Source organism: Podarcis cretensis (genome assembly GCF_951804945.1).
Source record: "Podarcis cretensis genome assembly, chromosome: 8".
Taxonomy (NCBI): Eukaryota; Metazoa; Chordata; class Lepidosauria; order Squamata; family Lacertidae; genus Podarcis; species Podarcis cretensis.
The window spans coordinates 35,717,062-35,741,370 of record NC_137177.1 but is presented as its reverse complement, the minus strand read 5'-3'; the positions used below and the strand labels follow the sequence as shown (position 1 = coordinate 35,741,370).

The window sequence follows — 24,309 nt, the reverse complement described above, 5'->3', positions numbered from 1 at the left end:
ACAGAAATGCATCTTCCAGAACCAGCCCTCTGCAGTGGTTGTAGGTTCCCGTATCCTGAATTTGGGGTGGCCCCATTTAACTCTTATTCCCAACGTCACCTGGGTCTGGATATCATCCCCCGTCACAATGTTGCCAACAGCTCGCAAAGCTGGGGAGGCCACCTTGTAATCACTGTGCCTGCCAGGAGAAGAAGAAAAGGAAAAGATGCCCACCTTAGTACCCAGCAGAAGGAACACCCGAATCCCTATCTCAATGCTTCACTTCTCTTGGCACTGGCTATGCTCTACCATTTTGAGTGTGGTACTGCTGCCCTGCTTAAGAGATCTACTTTATTTTATTTATTTCATAAGATTTATGCGCCACTTAATTGTGTGTAAAAAAAACAACAACCAAAGAAAAATTATGGTGCTGTTCACATTATCCCACCTATTTATTCCATTTTAAATCCAGTGTATGCACACACACATATGCAGGGGCTGGTGCCATTCCATGCTTCCTATGTCAGAAGGTCTCAGTACCTATAATGTACATTAACATTATCCCCCTTCTGATGAATGGAAGCCACTCTAGCCATAATAATGGTCAATATTAATTCCATATGCTGCTTTTGTAAAACTTCCAAAGGGTGCCAACATTTCTCTCAGGCCAACATGTGACTAAAATTGTGACACACATATCCCTGCCATGTAAGAGATATATCCTCCTATTAATCCCAGCTAGAGAGGGGAGGCAACTCTGCCATTACACACACACACACACACACACACACACACACACCAACATCCTTCAGAGGCTGGACACTTACATCAGCAGTTCCACCAGTCGCCGACACACCCCTGAATCTATTACAGCCTGGATTTTCTCATTGGGGCCATCCGACAGGTAGGATAGGGCCCAGCATGCATCCGCCAGCAAGTCTGAGTCACTGCTGAAGAGTAAGCGTGACAAGACTGGCAAACACGATGACACCTACCAAGAAGCACAATCGTAAGGGAAAGATAGTAAGATCCCAAGAGAGGCAGAATGACAAATAAGCCCATGACAAATTGGGGTTGGGGACCAGGACAAGTTGCAAGCATTGAAGGAGAATGCCTGAATGCCTGTCAATTGCAAGACCAAACTCTTGTCCAACTTGACTCATAACAAAAATCCATTTTGGGAAGGCAGGGAGGGATTGTTTGAACCAATGGCCCAAGCTACAAACCCTCCCCCCTTCATTTCCCTTACCCTGGCTTGGGGCTGTTGCTCACAATCACTCTGCTTACTGGAGAGCACAGCAGCGTCACAATGGGATGTCCGTGTAGAAGAAGCTCATGGTGGGCTATTTCTGGCTATTACTTCACACACAACCTAGGGTTAGTAGTGGATATTTTTGCCAAGGGCCAACCCTGAAACTTTCTTCCAGATGTAGTAGTTTCTTACTACTACAGGGTTAGACATTTTGGCCCCACACATTACAAAATATGAAGCATGTGGGTGGAGTGTGGTTGTGGGCATCTACTTCAAATGGTATAGTCTAGAGTTCTATGACATCATTCTGTGGAAGGTGCCAGGCAAAGGCCACACTTTTACATCTCACCTTCTCAAATTCAGGGGGCGGATTTTTCCCTCTGCACAAGTTTGACAAGGCCCAGACAGCATTTCGTGTCATTGTCAACCTGGTGGATTTTGTGAGGAGTCTGGAAAACAGGCAAATTATACTTTATATAAATATTACATTGCTAAATATAAATCTAAAGATTACAATTGTTTGTTCTTACAGTCATCATTTTTATCAGTTAAAACTCTTCTAATCCTTAAGTCCTTTTCCTTTCAGTGACAGCTTGAATTCAAGCTGAACTGCAAAAGTAGAAAAGGAGAATCTGAAACACACCCAGACCTTTCTGGTCTGTTTAAAGGAAAGCTGGTTTACCTCAACCCAAAATGCCTATGATGCCACCATGAACACTTTCAAGATACATCTTATTCCGCAACATCAAGTTTTATCCTGCCTTTTCTCCCACCTATTCAGGGCAGCTTATGTGGGGTATCCTATTTGTGATTGATAGGTGGGCTATCCCACCCAACTATCTTGCAGCTAGCTAGCTGTCAAACACTTGGGAACTGCAGTGCAAGGGGCTTTGCAAAGTGCTGAGCACAGGGCTGGCAAAGCTGCTTTCTGCAGGGACCAGCTATGTGATTGAGTTCCCCGCAGTAAAGTCTACCACACAGCAGATCCAGCCACATCTCTATCTGCCCCACACCAGCATCATATGTGACATCAGGTGGGGGGCAAATAAGCAAGATTTGGGAGTGGGGGGGAGGGAGGACCATCTTGCGAGCCAAACTGCAAACTGTGCCAGGCCACATTTGTCCCATGGGCTGGAGATTCCCCAACCATGACTTAGGAGAGATTGCTTAGGCTGAGAGAACTGGATCATGGTCTGTTCTGGTTGAGGGCTTCCCATAAGCATCTGGATGATCATTGTGAGAACAGAACACTGGAGATGTGTTTGGCTTGATCCAGTAGGACTGCTCTTATGTCACCTAGCAAATTTAAATGACCAAGTGGAAACCTGAATGTCTCAGCCTCTCTGTTGCTCAACTAAACTTGCTTGTTTATTACATTTATATCCCACCTTTCCTTCAAGGAGCTCAAGGTGGGATATAAAGTTTTCCTCCCCCATTTTAGCCTCATAACAGTCCTGTGAGATAGGTTAGGCCAAAAGTGTGAATGACCCAAGGTCACTGAGGGATGAGTGGGGGTTTGAAACCTTGTCTCCCAGGTCCTAGTCTTAACCTATCTATCTATCCAGTCATTCATTCATTCATTTTAAAAAATTGTATACCACCCTTAGAGCTCAGGGTGGTTCACAATATAAAACTGGCTCTCATCCACGTTCTGATCTTCATCCACCATTCCATCTTCCTTCATTATCAGGAAGGAAGGAAGGCCTTGCACATTCTTCCCTGAGCAGAGATCTTTCCCACGCATCCCTCCTCAGATGAGCCACATCACTAGCATCATGCTAAACCACCATGGGCTTCTTGCAATCTGGCCCTCACAAGGTGGGTCACACCAAAAATACCTACAGGCTTGTTTAAAGTTATTGGGGTGATGAGCTGCGTGTTACTAAGAAAAATGAGTCTCCATCCTGGACCTCTAGCCAGTCTGGTCTGGGGAGAAGTCTCCTCCAGACTCCAAATATGGTGATCAATTTGATCCTACTCAAGAGAAAAATCCCACTGGGTCTTCCCAGGGCAGTTTCATGCCACCTAACAAAATCTTTACTTCCATGGCTGTAGAATGGAAACAAAGGAACACACGCACACACGCATTGTCAAGGAGCACCCGAAGTCGGAGTTTCATGCAACAGCTACTCACAACAACAAGGGAGGGAGGATGCCACAGTTGAGGACGTAATCACGGCAGGCAGAACTGTCTCCAGCAATGTTCCCCAGTGCCCAAACAGCCTGGAAGAAGAACAGGAGCTTCAGCACTCAGTCATTGAATGGAGAGGGAATGGTGGAGCAGGAATCCCTGGCCCCCTCAAAGAATCCAATAACTTGTGGCAACTTTCAGCTATTTGAAATTTTTGCAATTAAAATGTAGCAAAGCTTTTTTTTCTGAGAGTTTCTGCACACACCAATGTAGGCAGCTGTTAACTGCTGTAGGGAGCTACAGCCAAATGTTTGGTTGAAATCAGTGTAAAATGCATCCCTAGCATTCTGATCTTGCTCTCCCTACTTTGAATCATTGACCCACAGTGATTCAAGCTCCTATGTTCCCTTGCTGTCCCATTCCCGTTCTTGCCAACTGCTCTTGAGCATGCCTACAAAGCACTAATGCCACCACAGGCCCTGCCCACTGCTCTGAGCAGTCAGGATGCTTTTGTTATTACTATTTATTAAATTTATATACCACCCTTCATCAAGAGACCACAAGGCAGTTTACACACACACAAACACACACCGCATTAAAAGGCCATAGATTGATTAACAGCCCAAGGCCTGGTTGAAAAGGAATGCTAATGATATGTAACTAAAGCACCTGGCAAGCCTCCCTGGAAAAAGCATTCCACAAATGGGGAGCCACCACAGAAAAGTCCCATTCTTGTGCTGCCAGTCTCTGGGCTTCCCGTGGAGGGTGCACATGAAGAATGATATCAGATATTGACTGCAGGGTCTGGGTCAGTTCATACAGGGAAAGACAGTCCTTGAGCTTTCTGTGACATCACTGCAGCTTTGTCAATGACTGAAGAGGCAGGGTAGGGGCTTCACAAGCAACAGGAAACAGCCAGTTTTTCTATCATATAAAAGCTTCGCAGCAAAGAAATGATTTGGAACTGCTCTCCCACAGCTAAGCCAAAAGCTCTCCCTGAAAACACCTTACCTGCTCTTGGACATCTTCAAAATCAGAGCTCAACAATTCAATGAAGATCGGAACTGCTCCAGCTTCTATTACTATTTTGGTTTGTAGTGAAGTGCCCGAGGCAATGTTTGTTAATGCCCATGCAGCTTCAAACTGAAAAGTAACAAGCAACCAATTAAATAAAGTCTCCAACAGAAGTACACTGTTCAACAGAGCAGTGGCCCCCAAACTTCCCACCCCAGACACTTGAAAATCATTGATGGACATAGTGGACCACTTAATGGTTTTTCTGCCTGTTAGAGAAATTGCAATGAGCTGTGAGAGATGCTGAGTGATTTTTAATTGTCTTTTTTATTGCTTCTGTTATTTCTAATTTTGTATTTTATTGTATTGCAATTCGCACGCCACAAAATCTAAAGCATCTCTTAACTTTTTAAATTTTAATTAACTTTAATTTGAGAGAGCACAGCCTCTGTTTTCTTTTCCCCACCATGCCCCAGATTGATGCTGTGTCTGGGACCGTGGGGGAAATGAAAGGTAGTCAAACAACAGAACCAAAGTCTATGGACATCATCACATCATGTAAGTGAGCTTTTATGTTATAGGTTTGTGGGCGGACGCCTAACGTTTGGTGGGAAGGAAAGTCAGACCACAGTCGTGGCTACAGTCACAAACAACCCCATGCAAAGGCACAAACACTAAGAGTGACAAGGGGGCCAATTTGATTTCCAGAGAAACAGATGACAACCTTGTTGATAGCACTGAACACCAAATGCAAAGGAATCTCATTCTCACTTACCTGCAATGTGCAGTTTTCACTTTTTTTGAGGAACTCCACAAACCTGTCCACCACACCCTGAGTATTGATCACTTCATCTATTGGAGGATTGGGCTCTAAACAGAGGGGGAAAGACTACTGTTAACACATACTTTTTTCTCCACGACACCAGTGGTATGCTAAAATAGCACTTAGGCACGTAGTTTGTAAGCAGTTAGCACAGATAGTGATGTGAGGTGAGAATATTCTCTGCTAGTAAATTCTCCAGAGAATATTCTCCACAGCTCTCTTCAGTGTTGCCTTAAGAGTTTGTCGGACACAAAGTATGCTTTAAAGGCTTTGGCTGTAAAAGAAGAAGTGGAAGATATTTTATCAAATTGTATACAGTCCCTGATACTAGATGAGGCAGTATGTTGGCTAAGAGTACTAAAATTTCATGACCTTATTGCTCCAATAGTGAAATGGATAACATTATTAGAATCGGACACACCAAGGTTAAGTAGGGTGGTTGAGTCATTTAAAGAACTAGAAGATCACTTTGAAAAAGTGATGTCTTTGAGCAAGAAGAGAAGCAGCTGAAAGTGGCAGTTAAGAAAAGAAATGGCATTGCAGCCAATTCACTTTGCTGCAAATATCCTTCATCCCAAGTATAATGGCTTTCATTTATCACGAGATGAACAAATTCAAGGTAGCAAGTTCACTGATCTCAAAATATCAGCAAGTGTACCAAATAATGTATAAGATATTTTGGCAGAGCAAGCAGCATAATGTGCTAAGGAAGATTTTTTTAGCAAGTCATATGTATTATATCATTTTCAATGCATTAAAATGAATATTCTCCATTTTAAATGAAAATTCTCTAATATTCTCATTAATAGTGAATATTCGAGAATATTCTCCAAAAGATTATTCTCGAGAATTTAACATCAATAAGCACAGATGCCCTTTTTATCGGTTTCCATCACTGACAGGATATTTGTTCCGACAGCTGAGGTTCTCAGCATTCAATGAAGGCTACACCTGGGGCAAGGAAAGATTGTGTATTGACAAGCACCTAGCTCCAGCATGTGGTGGACAACATAGAGCTCAAGGTCAGAAATCTCACCACCACCAGGCCATCCATATTTTCAAGACTCTAATATTCTAAATTAAAATGGCCGCTGCATTAAGAATATAGCATAAGAACATCAGAAGAGCCTATATAGTCCAGCATCATGTTCTCCAAGTGGCAGTGGAATACCTATGGGAATTTTGCAAGCAAGACACTGGTGCAATAGCACTCTCTCCTCACTTGCTATTCCCAGGAACTGATAAACAGAGGTATTCTAGAGACAGAACATAGTTTTATCCTCCATGAATTTGTCTAATCCTCTTTTAAAGCCATCAAGATATGAAATAGATCCCACAATTTAATTATGCACTATGTGGATAGGTACTTTCTCTCAGTGACTCACACCCCTTAATCATTCAACATTCAGCTTCATTGAATGGTCAAGATTTTAATGTTATGAAAGACAGCAAAAAACTCACTTTTCTACCCACTTTCTCTACACCATGCATAGGTCTACAGACCTCTCATATCACCTCTTGCTCATCTTTTCTCCACATTAAGAAGCCACAAATGCTGCAACCTTTCCCCACTGGAAATCAGGGTTGCTCTTTTCGCAAACTTTTCTAGCTCTACAATATCCTTTCTGAGGTGAGACAACCCGGATTGTATACAGTATGCCAAGTACAGTCACACAATAAGATTTGTATAACAGCATTATGACATTGTCACTTTTATTTTCAATCCCTTTCCTAAGGATCATTAAAATGGAACTTGACTTTTTCACAGCTGCCACTCACAAGGTTGACATTTTCATCAACTGATCCACTATGGCACCAGTTCAGGCCCTATTTGTATATATGTGATTTAACCCTATGTTCAGGTTTGTTTAAAACCATCTGCTTTCTTCATAAGAAGCTCTTCAAATTAGGGCCAACAGGGCACACATACATCCATAGGCACTGTTGGAAAGGGTCAAGAAATGGTTTAAAAATCTAAAAACACCATCTCTCATTCCAAGAACAATCACGGTTGAAAGGTTATCAATATTCCAACCCCATGTTTGTATATCCCCATTCTTAACTTATTATACTTCACCTATTCAGTCCACTTTCATTTACGAATTTTTCATAAGTTTCTGGCAAACTATTTAAGCAATTAAAGCATTTCGAGGTCAACCAAACAAACAAAATACACACAACATTCCTACAATTTCTATTTACAATAGAAAATTCTAAATAGCTATATTTACCTTTTGAAAGCAGCTTCCTGAAGCGCTGGGTAGTTAGTAGCTGAAGATCAGGGTCCTCGGAGAACAGCATTTCCACCATCTCCCTTGTGATTACACCTTCCTGAAAAAAGCCCATATATAACAGTCCTAAGGTAAGCTCTTCAAAGCAATGCCCAAATCTAACAGTTCAGATGAGAAACTACCAAACTCGACCTAAGAACATGCAGGCTTAGATCTTGTAAGGCCCTTTTATTTTATTTTTAATTAATAAACCAGGTCCTCATCTTACACATCTGCAAAAAAAAAAAATACTGAAAAGGAACAGCAGAGAGTAAATTAAGTTACTTAAAACAGTTTTTCATTTCTGTACTAGTAAGATTATAGTGGTATAAGCCAAAGCACAGTAAATGCCATTAGATGGGAATATGACACAGCTTCTGAGAATACTTACCCCACCTGTGGTGGAACTGACAAATGAGTCTACATGAGGACTGTCAGACATAGCAGCATCTTCATTAATTAGCTCCACATTTCTTCGTTTAAAGAGCTGAAATAGAAAATGGTATGTATCAAATCAATGGCAAACAAAATTGCCAAATGTTGGGTATAAGCAAATGCCTTCAGGTCACTGAAGTCCCCTTCAGTCTTTTAAAGCAGGGTTCTATTTGTTCCCATCAGCATTTAAGATTCATCAGTAATGAAATCCTCTTGTGAGGATTCTTCACTTCTAAGAAATCAGAGTTGTATAATAGTGCAGTATGACTGAAGAGAAGAAGAGTGTGTGCACTGCTGGCAATAAACAATAAACAACCCTCTTCAATCATCCAAAGCACTGTTTACTTCAGCTGCAGTTAACTTAGCAAGAGACACAGCTCATCCTGGCTTGCTACTCGTTCCTCAAGCCTCACGATCTACAAGTTCTGAGGGGTATAATTTGTGGTTTGCCTCCCTCCCCTGCTGCCCCCTCCCCAAATCCAATTTGCAGAACCACATCTTCTGAAACAGATATAGAACAACACTAATTGCAAGGGCCACAAAACTCCTCATCAGGAAACACTGGTGCCTTACATAGTGTTCAAGTTGTTGAACACTGTGTAAAGGCACTGCCTAGAAATTTAATTTATTTGCATTTTACTGAAACTCCATATAAGGGCATTTTTGAGATACAAGTGGGAGATCAAGAACAGTAGTTTTGTTTATTTAAAGGAAAGGCTCTCTAGTACTTCCTCTCATTACCTGTTACGGTAGCATACCAGATCAAAGACAGCCTCAGGTAATGCATGTGTCCACTAATTAAAACTGGAACCCACCCACCTACCTGCACCTTTAAGCCGTCAAGTGGTTAGGTCAATTCAGACCCCAATGTTTTATTATCCATTTTGTTGTTCTGCCAGCTGCCTAGGAACCGCATAGCCAGTGATGGCAATGACCAAAGAACCATTTACACAAGAAGTTGAAACTCATCTGTCTCCTACACTCTAGAAACACAGAGCACAGCCAGAAGTAGAAACTATCAGCCTGGGCCATATTTCTGGTCAACCTACATGCCCTGCTCACCATCCACACAGGAGTTACCTGCTGCTCCCGCTTCTGTTTGCGTAGCTGTATCCCTTCTTCTTCTCTCCTCCGGCGCATCTCCTCAGGGTTCAGTGCCTTGTTTTTGTAGCTCTTCATTCTGTAATTGTTCTCTTTTGCTGGGCTCGCCATGGTTTCTAACAGCGGAAGAAAAGAAGAGGTCATTTTTACTCCATTTCTTTGGGCAACCAAAAGAAAACAGGCATAGTCCTCAAACGTAGGCACTGTTTTCAACACTTGCCAAATGGTACCAACAATCTATTTGCAGATGAGGAATATATCGTGAAGTGAGTCGGGACATTGCATGGATAAGGCTCCCTATGCTCTATCCCAAAGTATGGCTGGGAAAGACTCCTTATTGAAACCCTGGACCACTGCTGCCAATCAGTGTAGACAATACTGGGCTAGATGGACCAATGGACTGAATCAGGATATGCAGCTGCCTATGCCTTAAACACCCACAAAACTCTAGCTTTTTAAAAATTTCTCCTATAGGAAGGTGTACACACACACACACCCCACAATATCTAAGAGCAATGAGCCCAGAAGAGAAAATGAGTAGCAGTTCATTTCTTTTTATTTTTCTTTCTTTTTTTTGCCATATAAACCTGCAGATTTTATTTTCTAGCAGATGGTATGTGTGGGTGAATGAAGATTAGGTGATGTTATCGGCATGTAATCCACCCCACTACTGTCCATTTAATTAAGTGCCAGATAATGTCAAGATGACATACAGCTTCAAGGACTCTTTCTCTTTGATGGTGGAGCTGGGGTTGATGGAACTGAATCAGCTAGGATTCAGATTTCTTTTTTTAATGTTTTTTTATTTTATAAACCAACTTTCTACTTCTTTTTCTGTTACACATTGTTATCCATCATATTTAGTATTTCAGTATTTATAACGGAACTTGTTTATTCTAATAGGAGTTCTGATTTTTCAATATGATTTTGCAAGTATCCTTCCAGTCCTTGTCTATCTTCTCTTTTGAGATCCTTCCAATTTCTCCCATTGTTTTGGCTGTATTGTAATACTCTAATTAATTTGGCAAGCCACTCTGTTTTTGTCAGCATTATACTACTTTTCCAATTTTGCGCAATCAATAGCCTTGCGGCTACTGTTGCATATAAATATAATGTCTTGTCCTCTTCCTTTAAACTTCCTTGCACTATTCCCAATAGAAAACCTTCTGATGTTTTCCTAAATGAATATCTAAACATTTTTTTCATTTCGTTATATATAGTTTCCCAAAATTGTTTGATATTTAAACAATTCCACCATATATGCATCATAGTGCCTTTTTCTGTGCTGCATCGCCAGCAGACATTGCCACAGTTTTTATTCATTTGGCTATTCTTTCAGGTGTTAAATACCATCTATGTTGTATTTTAAGGCAATTTTCTTTCAATATGCAACACGTAGTGAATTTCATATCTTCTTTCCACAATTTTCCCCATTGTTCAAGCATATTTTTCCCAATATCTTGCGCCCATTTAATCATGGATGCTTTAACCAGTTCACCCTTTGTTTCCCACTCTAAGTTCAAATTGTATAATTTAATTTTTTTATATTTTTCTTGTATTAAATATTTATCGTATTTAGAAATTTCTTTTTCAAATCCTATCTTTTTGCCTTTCACTAATCTATACTTAATTTGAATATATCAGAACCAATCACTAATATGAACTTTAATTTCTGTAAAGTCCTTTAATTCCAATTCTCCATTTTCTTCCTTTAATACAGTTTTATAAGTGGCCCAGTTCTCTTTCATATTTCATTTTTTCACTGCGACAATTTCTGCCAGCGATGCCCACTATGGAGTTTTTGGCTCTAGGAGTCTTCTATATTTCTCCCATATTTTATATATAAACTTTCTGATTATATGCCCTAGGAAGCCTTTATGTACCGTATTTTTCGCTCTATAACACGCACCTGACCATAACACGCACGTAGTTTTTAGAGGAGGAAAATCCGTAGGCATGCCACCCATAGGCATTCCCTCCATAACACGCACAGACATTTCCCCTTACTTTTTAGGAGGAAAAAATTGAGTGTTATGGTGCAAAAAATACGGTACTTTAACTTTCTCATCTATTAGATAGGCATGCCATCCAAATCTCACCTCTACTCCTTCTAAATCCAATACATCCGAATCGTCTAGTTTAATCCATTCTTTTAACCAGGTCAAACCCACTGCATCATGGTATAACTCCACGTCAGGGAGGCCAAATCCTCCTCTTTCCTTCTTATCTATGATTATTTTATGTTTTATTCTCGGGGGGTTTTCCTGACCACACGAATTTGGCCAAATCTCTTTTCTAATTGTTAAAGCATTTTTCTCCCTTATTATTGGGATACTTTGAAATAAAAACATCATCCTTGGTAATATGTTCATTTTTATTACCAATATTTTTCCTAATAAGGATAAACTTAGCTTTCCCCATACTTGCAAATCATTTTTTATTTCTTTCCATGTTTCCCATAATTCTCATTACTTAAATCCATAGTATTTGTTGTTAAATTAATTCCAATATACCTTATTTTCTTTTTAATTTTGTCCAATTTCTTGTAATTTCACTTTATCTTTTTCTTCCATATTTTTCACTAATATTTTTGTTTTCCCATAATTTAATTTGAATCGTGCTAATCTGCCATATTCGTTTATACATTCCAATATTCTGGGTGTGCATTGTAGGGCATTTTCTGTTGTGATCATGACATCGTCTGCGAAAGCTCTTAACATATCTTTTTTTCACCAACTGCTATTCCTCTTATTTGGTTGTCCTGTCTTATTTTCTTTAATAGAACCTCTAATACTATTATAAATAACATTGGGGATAGGGGGCATCCTTGTCTTGTGCCTTTGAATATACTAATTTCTTCTCCAAACTCTCCATTAAAAATAATTTTTGCCTTCTGCTGGTTATATATTGTATTTATGCCTTTTTGGAATTTTTCACCTAGACTCAATTCTTTTAATAGTTTGAGTAGCAGTTCATTGCAATCTAAAAGGATTATAAGGTATCTGACATAAATGGTTAAAATGATTAGCTGCTCAGCTGCCTAAAAGTCCACCTCTGTTCCAAAGCCAACCTCCCTGCAGAGAACACCCTAGAAGCTCTGCTCTTAGAGTATAAGTCCAGGAGAACTTCTCCAACACCAAACAGGAATGCTCTCAAAACCCAAGTTGATCAAACATTCCACCTTTCTTCAATCTTATGCTACTGCAGGTAGCAGTTGAAGAAAAATGAGGGAAGGATGAGACTGAAAAGGAATTTTTATATGATACAAGTAGGATCTAGCACCTGTTTACCCAATTCTTAACTTCCAATCCCACTTTCAGCCAGCCTTTGGGTCCAGGCTTTGCCCAGGCCTTAACCCCACCAATGAAGTCATAACGAGGTATGCATGATAATGGCACCCCATTTCCATAGCAACATCACATGTCACAAAAGAAGATTTTCAACTTCATTGCAAAGCTGGGCAGCAAAAGAAGCTTGTCAAATGGGCTATAGTGGGGAACTACCAATAAAGCAGCTAAAACAGCTCTGCTTCACTCAGGATGACTGCAAAGCTCTTCCTGGAAAATTTCAACTATCGTTCCCACCACAAACTTACATAATGTCTAAGGAATGGCTGCAAATCTTTAACAATCTAGCCCAGATCCACTTCCCTCTCAATCCTCCTAGTTACTTTTCCCTGCTCTTGAACCTCTTATTCCACTACTCTCTACAGCTTTAAGATCATTTGCTCCTGAATTCTTCCTGTTCTCCCTTGGTGCCGCCTCTGCCTGGGAATTGTCTACGAAGCACCACTCATCTTTCTTTCTTCAAAACTCCCCCAAACCCAGATTTCCCTAAACTGTTTGAGCTCAAGCTAGTCCTCCACTCCCAACCACACCCATCTAAGTGCTATGTACAACTGCATTTTCTCACCCCTCGTCACCCTCCTGCTTCTGTCTCCTATCAAAACTTAAGTCTGGTGTTTTTAGAAAGGCCAACACCCACCCTGTCCTTGAAGACACAGAGAGCTATAAACCTATCTAATCATTCTCACTGAAGGTCAGTAGCCTTGGCTGCTCAAGGCTTTACCAAAATTGACTCAGGAAGCACAGAAGAGCCGGGTCCAAACTTCAGCTATGGCTTTCCAGTCTCCTGTTAACTATGTCGCCGCTTTGTGCTTCCTACCTCACTAATCATCTCCGCTGAGTAATTGCTGAAATCCAGATGTCTAAAACTCGGCCTTGCATTGCTGAGTCAGACTCAATAGCAGACAGAAGGGGGGGGGGAGCTAATGTGTATATGGATTAGACAAATGCAGCAGTGTTTTTATCCCAACTCACATACCAATAAAGGGAAGCCCAAGCAGCAGGACTTGTGGGAAAAGAAATGTGGGTGTGCTGGGGGTCAGCAGGACAGAGAAATTCACCTGTACAGAACTATACAAAATGTTAGAAACAGCCCACATCACTTAAAAAAATATTATTATGCCAAATGTGAAAGAATCAAGGCTGCATCAGATGTTTACCTGGGGTTTTTTTTTGGGGGGGGAGAGGGGGATTTCTTCCCCAACCACCCTAACGCTGAGAACATTCACCTTTTTGGCACCTGTCTGCAGATATCAGGTGTATTTTGATGGAACCACTGTTTTTTAAATGGGTCTCTTTCTTTAGATCAGTCATACCGGTGATGCCAGCCAATTGACCATCATGGCTCAATTGATCATCATAGCCCAGCAAGCATCACGGCAGTATGCAACACAACTGGACTATGTGCAGAGGTCACGGAGAGCAAACAAAGTAACAGTAGGTTCACTCTCAGGATCCATTCCTTGCAAAAAGTACATGGAATAGATTCTGCTCCTTCATGACACAGTAACATCCTGTGCCTACAGCTCAGAGGTTGCAAAGTACACACTTAGAGCTCAAGAACTTAGTCAAGGGCTGGAGTATACATTATAGTTTGATGGCAAAACACACTGTCTACTTTCCCCACATGTCTCCTACACTGGCATTCCCTCCCAACTTGGAATCAGATGTGCACACCAGTCTAGAAACTGGGCCCAAATTCATCCAGCAATCTCCTTGCTTTCAGTCTTTGCTTCCATCTTGACTAGTGATATCCTAAGCCCTGCTAGGCTCTGTGGAAATTCCAAGTTCCAAACAGCTGCTCCCCGTAAATATGGAATCTGACAGTACTACTGTTGAGGGGGACAGGGGAGAATTCCTAAGGCACTGCAAAGGAAGGGAGAATAAACACACAGATCTCCTCTTCTCTTAATTATATACCCAGCAGGTGTCTTTAAGGGACCTCTCTAACAAAATCCTGTACTATCCAATACAGAGCTCCCATCACCCATTAAGAAACTGGCTCACAAGTTAAATTTGGCAAGCTGATGGCAGAGTGCAACAGAGTGCTTGTCATCTTTGGCTCCTGGTGCCAAAGGAAGTATGAGGAGCCAGTGAGCAGTTTGGCAGCAGACACCACCTGCAGACATCATCGGCTTAAAATGCAGGCTCCTCCATGCAAACTAAGTCCAGGATTCAGCAGGAGTATTTTGTGATGGTCTCACTCTGTGCCAAGCATGCGGCAGTCACTAGGGAATGACTAACTAGATTTCCCACTCATTTCTCTGGATTGAGAGAAACTCTCAGCTCTGTTCAAGCCTGCCTTCTCCTGACATACTCAATATGCAAAGACCATCACACCTTCAGAAGACACATGCCCAGTTTAGATCCCGTTTCATATGTCTGAATCCCACAAATCCCTGTTTTATTTATTTTTAGATGCTTTCATGCTATTGTTTAATTGGTTTTAGGCTGTATTTTGTTTTAACAGCATTGTTTCTTTTCACCACTTAGATCGTTTTCAAATACTAAGCTGTTGATAAATGCTTTTCTAAAATAAATAAGGGCACAGAAACCCCTCTCAGACTACCCTCCATGCATTCAGATAATGTGCAATGAGAAGATCTGAATCATGTCATTCAATTATTTGTTTTATTACATCTGTTTGCCATGCATGTATCTGTATTCTCTGGATGGTTTTTACCCATCAATAAAAAATGCAGAATGCAAAATTTAAATGGTAAAATAAAAATACCACTTAAATAAATCAGTTACCCTATTTTTCGCCCTATAGGACGCACTTTTTCCCCTCCAAAAATGAAGGGAAATCTGTGTGCGTCCTATAGGGCGAATGCAGGCTTTCACTGAAGCGTGGAGAGCGCACCGACCCCTCTCGCTCACCACGCTTCAGGAAGCTATCAGCAAGCCTGGGGAGCCTGCGGGAGTTCCCGCAGGGCTCCCTAGGCTGTGGATAGCAGCCTGCTGCCCGGAACACAGGGCGCGCTGAAGCAGAGCGCCTCGCGCTTCGGGCAGATATCCGCGGCTGGGGCGGGGAATAAATTTTTGCCCAAGGTGAGAAGCTGTGGCCCAGCAGTCCAATGTGATTTTGGAACTGTCAAGCTTTCTGTCTGCTCCCCCAAGTCAGAAACAGAGACAACCTCCTGCTTTACAGAGATTCTCTTTCCAACAGGGCTCATAGTGAATTTCACCACCAAACACAAAACCACTACCAGATGTGTACCTACAGCCAGTAAGAGAAAAGGGAGGACAGGAAGGGAAAGCAGAGCCCTGCTTTGTCCATACAGTAGAAACAAAGAGACTCCACTCTCTACATACAGCCACAGACACATTTAAATTGTCCTCCCCTAAAAGTTACCACCTCTCCAAAGGGCTCATGTATAGTAATTAGAACTCTGGTAATACTGACTCCTGTCAGGACCAACTGGGCTCCTGTACAGCTAGGAACCTGTTTTCAATGTACTGGGACACAAGAGGCTGAACTCAACATTCAAACAATACCTAAGCCACTTGTTATTTGCAACCAGTTTAGCAGACCCAACATACAATCTGCTTTAGGAACATGTGTGTAGGCAAAGCTAGTATCGTAGATTCCAGCGTATAAGACGACCTTTTAACCCCGGAAAAGAGGTTTAAAAGCCGGGGGTCGTCTTATACGCCGGGTATGGCTTCCTCCCAGCACCGAGCCCACCGCCACTGCTGCTTCCGAAGCTGCCGCCGCAGCAACAGTGGGCGGCGCACTCCGCATCGGGAGGAAGCCGCCCAGCGATGCCAAGCCGGCTTTGCTGGGCGGCTTCCTCCTGGCGCAGAGGAGCCTGCCGCCCACTGTGGCGGCGGCAGCTTCTTAAGCAGCAGTGGGCGGTGGGCTCCGCGCCGGGAGGAAGCCGCCCAGCAAAGCCAGCTTAGCATCGCTGGGCAGCTTCCTCCCAGCGCAGAGCCCACCGCCCACTGCCACTGCCCAGCGAACCTGCCAAAGTGTATAAGTAAAGGTAAAGGTAAAGGTACCCCTGCCCGTACGGGCCAGTCTTGACAGACTCTGGGGTTGTGCGCCCATCTCACTTAAGAGACCCCCCAAATTGGCGCTGCCAATTTGGGGAGTCGTCTTATACGCCCAGTCGCCTAATACGCCAGAATCTACGGTAAATGTCATTTTAAGGGCTCAGCAAGCAATGGCCCTGAAATCAAACCCATTCCCACTCCTCACATGCCTTTCTGTCTGGATTGCCCAAAGTATCTTAAGGCATTAGAAGGAAGGACAGCCATGAGCACATAAGGAAGTGTGTAGGCAAGACTTGATAGCTGGGCATGGGGGAGGGGGAGGGGGAGGGGGGAATCTCAAAGAAGTTTACAACCTACATTAAAACATCAAATAAAAACAACACAGAAGAAAACAATACAGAAGAAAGTCAAATATAAAGTATACATTAAAAGTAGTATAATTAACTGGAAATTAAAATATTACCTTAAAGTTTTCCTAAATAAAACATTAACACAGCAAAGTTAATTTTTAAAAAGTTCTTAAACATTTCAAAAGAAAACATTACTAAAGGAAGTCAAATATCAAACACATATTTAAAACAGCATAATTAGCAAGAAAACAAAATATTATCATAAGCATAGAACATGTTCTGCTGTTACTGCTGCCAACCTGGCAATGTTCGTTCATGGCGGCTGGCAGCTGTAGATTCTCAGACTTGATGATCTGGGTCTGCACTAAGAGACAACCAAGATGGTCCCTGGCATCTTCAGCAACCTCAGCTTTTATAGTGGGAGTCAGTCAGGGCCCTCCCCTCCCAGGCCAGGTAGAAAAAAGGCTACAAGGAAAGGAAGCATGTCTTCCATGTCTCACAGTCTTCTGTTACTATTTCTGTGGCCTTTTAGAAGTACCGGTAGGTGGGTTGTGTTTAATGCATTTCTCTTTCCTCTTGGTCTTAATGTATCTATGTGGGATTTGCTGTTTGTTTGGTTGCAACTTTGCTTTAGACTGCTCTGGGCAAGATAAAGCGAATGACAAATTTAAGAAAAGAAAGAAAGAAAGAAAGAAAGAAAGAAAGAAAGAAAGAAATGCACACACTGCAAACTAGGACCGATCCCAATGGTAAGATTGATCACCAAAGCCAAGAGTTTTGGGCACAGTGTCCTCTGTGCTGACAACAACAACATCATCTTCATCCCAGCAATTCTTTCAGCTCGCCTGGTGCTGTGGTCATGGCTGGCTTACTCAATCCCACCCACCCAGTGAGCTCACAAAAGCCAGCAGCACATGAGCATCTGTGGAATGCACTACTCTGCTGACCAAGCTGGCTCCCACACGAGGGAGGAAAATAAAGCATTTTGAGATCTAGGACATAATGATGGCCAAGCAATCCTGCCAAAGGAGGGCAACAGTTGGACACCTCCACCACACTTGTGTAAGAGATGTAGATCAGAAGTAGGGAGACTTTTTGGCTCCACAGGCCAGATCTTTATCAGAATCTGCCTCTCAGGGCTGTCCACCTGTCAAAATACCATGCGCTTTGCATGTCTTCCTGTTCCCCACTTTTAAGCTCTTGATCTCAGAGGCTTAAGCTTTCAATATCAGGAACTTAAAGGGGTAGGAGGGAGACTATAAAACTTTGCACTCCAATTTGAGCTTCCAGAGGATCAGACAGGAGTGCAGGAGCCTTTGCAAAAGCTTTTTTGAACCAGCTTGCACACGAGAGCTGCTTCAATGGGGCACTTTTGCACAGGGCTTAAATCCCTGCTCAGCTAATGAACAGGCTTGAATCCTGCTACATTGGTTGCACAATCTTGTTCATTGCTGGGAACAGGATAGTCCAGCTAACACAGGATTAAACCCTTTTCTCCTGCCACATTCAGCTAACATCATCTGTGACATAAGCTGATAGGTAGGTGGGCCTGATTTGGGGAAAATGGCCTTGTTGGCCAAATTGGATCCCCTGGCTGGCCAGGATTAGCCCACAAACCAGAAGCGCCCCTTTCCTGATGTAGATATACTGTAAAAGACGGTGATGGAGGTCATCATCACACCTAGAGGTGGCAATATCCAAGTGCCTCAACATCTGGGTGTCTGAAATGTTTCCAGCTCTGTGTCACACAATATCAGTGGGGATTAGACAGATACAGTCCACCTAATCAGATCACACATTATCTGAGTTTTGACTATTGCATTATAATGGCAGAAGTTACAACCAAGGTAGCTAGATCCAAGGAGACCCAGACCAAACAAAATGACTAGTGCAGTTATGTGGGTGGTGATCAATTACCAAACAAGAGGGTTTAGTTCATGGCTGTGCAACCATCCTACTCTGTCTCATGGTCTTGTCACTAAAGTAAGAGCAGGAAGTCAGGGCCACATGTCACTAGTCTACACCAGTGTTCCCCAACCTTGGGCCTCCAGCTGTTTTTGGACTACAACTCCCATCATCCCTCGCTAGCAAGACCAGTGGTCAAGGATGATGGGAGTTGTAGTCCAAAAACAGCTGGAGGCCCAAGGTTGGGGAACACTGGTCTACACGATGGCTAGACCATCAGCCATGGTGTGTGGCAATTTTTTATTACATTTAGTTGGTTTAATTGATTTATTGTTAGCCACTTTGAGTTGTTACGGACAAAAGTTGAGGGTATAAGTTTTTTGCCCTTTTAAGTATCATTGCAGGCTCCTTCAGGGTGTTCCTGGAGTACTCCCTTCCATGCCCCAATTGCAGAGCTGGTGCAGCAAAAAGGTGTGCAAGCCACTATTCTCTCAGCCTCACTCCTACATGTACAAGCACCTGCAATATGGGAATAATACTGATCTGCAGTGACTGCTGTGAATTCCAGAGAAGTAGCTGTGTTAGTGTGTTGAAGCAAAGTTTTGCAAGATCTGAAGACTAAGATTGTGTAGTTCATGTCACATTACAAAAACATACGCCACAATAAATCCATTTTTAAGGTACTATAGGGCTGCTTAGGGATCACTGAGATAATGTATGAATTGCTTTGTACACTCAAAGTATCTTGCTTGCTAGCAGCAAGGAATCCTTAACTATGACAAGTAGCTGAAGGTGCATCTTCAATGCATCTACCAAACAGCCTACACCTGAACCCACATTTTAGGAGCTGTGTCATCCACTACTACTAACTGCTACTTTGCAAGTGTCCGGGCATTCATCTGCCCTGCCTTCCTAGCGGCACTTAAACAGATTAGGGTTTTACTTAACACAGCTTTGGAAGTTATATAAATTATTTGCCCCCAATTTCAAATTTATGGGAATCAACAAAAATTCTTACAGCCCTCCACAAGGTAGGCTAACTTTCTCAGCACAATGAGGTGAGGCAGGAAGCCTATGAGAACAACATCCTGCCTAAGACAACCTGATGAGGTGAACTTTGAACTGGTGACTTCCTGGCTCAGTGCTGATTTGATGTTCTCAGTCTCTCAACTACAGGCAGAACCCTGGCTCAGCCCTGTTCAACCCTTGCTATGTGCATTAGGTGCTCTTCCAGCAACTGGTACAGTGTTACAAAGACCAACTGAAATACTGCAGCAACCAAGGAATAGACTATTGCCAGTACAGTACAGTGGTACCACGCGATGCAAATGGGATCTGTTCCGGAGCCCCATTCGCATTCCGAATGGAATGCAAGACGCGACGGCGCATGCCGTGTTTCGTCGCTCCCGCACATGCGGTGAAACCCGAAGCACATTCAACTCAAGGTATGACTGTATACCAAATGTACTCCTAAAGTACTCCAGACAAATTTAACTACATAACACTACAATTCTTCCACCATTTCTTTTCCTTCAGCTGCCTGAATGAGTTTTGATTTGAATCCACCTTGCCCTTGATTTTAGGTGTATTTCCCCTTATCTGGAATGTTTAATTTGTTAACTGTTTTATTTTACTATAAGCTGTTTTAGGGGCCAAAAGAAGAACTTACATATTCTTAAGAAAATTAGGAACCTTGGCCCCAGACTCCTCAAATGGAATCATATTAGACAAAAAGCCTTCTCTGTAGAAAATAAAATAAAATTATCAGGATGCTAGGAAGATCATGCTTTATCATTATTTCATCTCTGAATAGCTGTTCATAGGCTCCCAGGAAAGTATACAAATACAATAAATACAATAAAATAAAATACAGTATAAAATGCACTACTTTGAAAAAAAGCAGTAACTATGAATACTTTACAACCATGAATACTTTCAGTACAGCACAAACCAATTACGAACTGCTCAGCTCCAGATAACATTCATCTCCCGAAGACCTGAAGAAATAGATGCAGCTTCAACTAAAACTGGAAATTTATCAAGGGGAAATCCATACCTCCACAGGAAGTTACCGTAATTCCACAACTGAGGTGCTGCAACCAAGAAGGCCCCATCTCGCGTCACCACTCAACAAACTACAAGTGCTGACAGGACAAACAGGAGTTCCTTCGCAATAGGGCTGGGCGATATATTGATATATCGCCCAAAACTGGTATGAAATCCATATTGTTATATCAGTTTCATAATTTTTGACTTGGCAATATATCATGAATCATGATGTGTGTGTTCTATACAAAAATCACAATGCGGGGGAAACCATGAAGCCAGCCAATGCCTCTACACAGCTCCATCCATCGTGGTATATCAGTATATTGCGATGTTTAGCTAGTGATATTCTATCACAATGCTGAAAACCGGGTATCGTCCAGGCCTACCTCACAGTTCTCAAAACTCAGGTCAATAGTTATTGAAAGAGGTGCTCCATTAAATACTTGTGTCCTAAGTTGCTCAGGGCTTTATACACCAGTCCCAACACCTTGAATTGGCCCCAGTATCAAAAAGGCAACCCGTGCAGTTCTTTAAACAGCAGCAGTATGTGATCCTATTTTTCTGTTCTACTTTACTGCTTTTTAATACATAAGTGATAAAAGTCAGGATAATCAGGGAACAGATTCCTCCATAGTTTGCAAGTGCAGGAACTACCTGTTCAGAATGCCTGCTTTTGAGGTGGTTTGGCAATACCTTTTCCACATGGACTGGCAGGAAGAGCAAAGAGCCAAGGCATCCCATGCACAGAAAACATATGAATATAATAAGTTGCCTTATACAGTCAGGCCATTGCATCTAACCCTGTACAGGGAGCAAGCAATTTGCATGGGGGTTACGTTCCGGCTGCCCTGCCCTGTCCCTTTTGTGACACTTCCGAGTTTGATGTGATGCATGTGTGTGCAGTCACACACATATTAGACATACCTAAAATGGTAGCTGCCTGTAATTCAACTTGCTGCAGCTCACCAGCGTCTCAGATAGGTTTTAATTTCCCACTGTGAAGATTAGTGCCGAAGTTGTATATGCATCCCCCGAAACTGGAGCTGAAATTGTGTGGATGTGCCCATCCAACTTTGACATGCACAGACTTTTCCAACTTCCTTAAGTCAACGCTTAACTTAGAACTTCAGTAAGATGCAGAAACCAAGCCCAGAGTGATGAACCTGAGGAGCGTTTATCTGACCTCCTGGCAGCAGAGCTGCTGCTGTTGCTTACAAGAAAGAATGGGGAGATCATTGCTGGGCAAATGTGCTGGCTGAGCTGATATGGCGCTCCTGTCAGTGGATCTACATAACAGAAACCTCCTCACCTCTTCTGCTACTGGGCCTTAGAAACCAGATGTTGCTGTCTACTCTAATTATTTTGCCAACTTGTAATAGTCACTTGTAGAGAGTTCAGATCTCCTCTACTCAGGGAAATTGTTAACTGGAACAGTTGGTGTGGTGTTGCACTTTTTAATGTTCTCACTGTGCCTGCAATGACCACCAGTGTGCGAGAACAGGTGGGTAAGTAATTTTTGCAGGACAAATGTTTGTGGGAGTAGAGAGATGCACAACTTCAGTCCTCCTCTGCAAACACACATAGAGTTTCATCTAATGTATGAAGACTATCAAGAGTAGCTATTAATACCACTTTGATATCAATGCAGAGGTAATAAAGATAAATAATCCAAAGTAAAAGCCAAAGATGGTTTTGGGGTTTAGAGAAAGCAGCAAAGCTCTGAAAGGCTGTAACAGGGATGATCTTCCCATGCAGAAGATCCCAGGTTAAATCCCCAGAATTTCAACACATTTGGTTTCAGGTATCAGGGCTGGGAAAACCCTCTGCCCAGGGCCAGAAGGTCCACTAAGGTAGCTGGTATAAGGAAGAGATAGAGAAGCTGTGGCCCTCCAGATAATGTTGGAGTACAAGTCACATCACCCTCAGCTCCATGGCCAAAACTCAGGGATTATGGAACTGGGAATCCAGCAACAAGTGACTGCCACATTTCCCATCCTTGGTATAAGGCAACAACTTGTATCTTACTACACATTCAGAAGAAAGTAAAATAATTTCAGAAACCATCAATATGTCAGAGTGACTGCCCATGCAAACATTCTTTACTGTTTCGTATTTTTACTCTGGTACCCTGGCGTGCTCTGGTCCATGGGGTCACGAAGAGTCGGACACGACTAAACGACTAAACAACAACAACAACAACAATTGTTACTCTGCAAAATTAGGCCAGGAGTGCACTTGTCATGCTGTGTGAACAGACTCAAAAAGAGGTTTGCACGCCCAGGAAGACCTCAATAAAAGCCAAGTAGAAGTTTATCAAGGGCAGGAATGTAAATTTAGAGTCACACAGGCCCTCAAAATACTCCCAATATCCACCTTCTGATGTACTTATCAACATAAGAACAAATTTGGTATAATGGTTAGCGTGCTGGACTATGACTTGGAATACCAAGGTCTGAATCCCCCACTCAGCCAGGAAGCTTACTGGGTGAACTCGAGCCAGTCACTTACTCTCAGCCTTATCTACCTCACAGGGTTGTTGTGGGAATTAAAGTAGTAGGGAGAGACCCTAATGTGTGCCACTTTTAGCTCTTTGGAAGGAAAGGTGGTATGTAAATGTAATCAATTACTAAATAAATATATCTGGAAGCCAGAGAAGCGGGAAAGAACTACCTCAACCAAACCCGTCAATACCACAGAATATCAGGGACTTTTGGGTTGCGGGGGGAGAACGCACGACTCCTGGGCGCAGAAAGCAAAGCCCCGAATGCCGCCAGGGACACCGACGGCGGGCCTTCCTAGCCCACAGAGAGGGAAGGAGACGGACACCTAGCAAGCGCTGCCTCTTGGCGCGAGTTGGAGCACCTCGCCCGTATGGAGGAGAACTGGGGACACCTCACCCACCCGCCCCAAGGGGCCGAAGCCACGCCGGCACGGTCGGAATACCTGGAGCCAGGGGCGTGGGCGCCGGAGAGAAACAGTGAGAGCTGCCGGAAAGGGAGGAAGAAACCGAGGGGGGAGAATCGCCCGACGACCCGCCTTCCTGTTGGGTTATTTATATATCTCCCCTCACACAGAGATGTATCGTGAAGGGCTGGCACTTCTCTCCTGCCTCAAACTCAGCCGCGGAGGGAGACGGGGGAGACTCCCTCCTCCTGCTACTGCTGCTTAGAGGCGGCCCAGAAGGGCAGCAGAATACAGCCCCGGCCTCAGCGGAGCCCCCGCCCCACGTTCAAGGGACTGAGCGCGAAGGCCTCGCTGGAGCAGCGACGCCAGAGGCCGGACTGGGGTGCGGAGGAGAACCGGGAGAGAAGGGCCGAAGAGGCCCTCAAGGAAGGGAGGAGACCCCCTCGCTGCCCACCCCGGGAGCCCGGAGAGGGGGAGAGAGAGGCACCCGAGGAGGCGCCCCATGCCCGGCGCAGGCCCTCCCTCCCCGCCGAGCGCTTAGCCTCACCCATGCCTGCGTGCGTGCTTCCGTCGCTCTCTCTTCCCTCCAAAGGCGGCGGCAGCGGCGGCGGCAATATGGCGGGCGGGGCCGGAGCGGTGGGCCAAGCGGACGCGCCGGGAGGCGGAGGACGGGGCCGAAAGGGAAGCCGACGGCGGCCGAAGCGGGACAGAAAGCCTCGGTGGCACCGAGCGCCCGAGACCGGCCCCTTCCCTGAG

At 43.4% G+C, this 24,309-nt stretch overlaps 1 protein-coding gene across 3 annotated transcripts in view; it reads right to left on the bottom strand.

The window, feature by feature from the left end:
• The window catches only part of KPNA6 (karyopherin subunit alpha 6), a 31,050-nt gene extending 6,741 nt beyond the window's left edge, over window positions 1-24,309 (bottom strand). Inside the window, exons 1-10 of one of the 3 annotated variants that reach the window (XM_079989094.1) lie at window positions 24,101-24,309; window positions 8,985-9,121; window positions 7,861-7,956; window positions 7,431-7,530; window positions 5,152-5,246; window positions 4,374-4,505; window positions 3,366-3,454; window positions 1,581-1,680; window positions 807-970; window positions 100-178 (exon numbers count right to left, since the gene is read on the bottom strand). In XM_079989094.1, coding sequence (XP_079845220.1) covers window positions 100-178; window positions 807-970; window positions 1,581-1,680; window positions 3,366-3,454; window positions 4,374-4,505; window positions 5,152-5,246; window positions 7,431-7,530; window positions 7,861-7,956; window positions 8,985-9,121; window positions 24,101-24,104 — 996 coding nt within the window. In that variant the 5' untranslated portion in view covers window positions 24,105-24,309. Of the gene's footprint in view, window positions 1-99; window positions 179-806; window positions 971-1,580; window positions 1,681-3,365; window positions 3,455-4,373; window positions 4,506-5,151; window positions 5,247-7,430; window positions 7,531-7,860; window positions 7,957-8,984; window positions 9,122-12,287; window positions 12,349-24,100 lie in introns of those variants that run through there. The other 2 variants (XM_079989095.1, XM_079989096.1) reach the window with 2 other exon arrangements.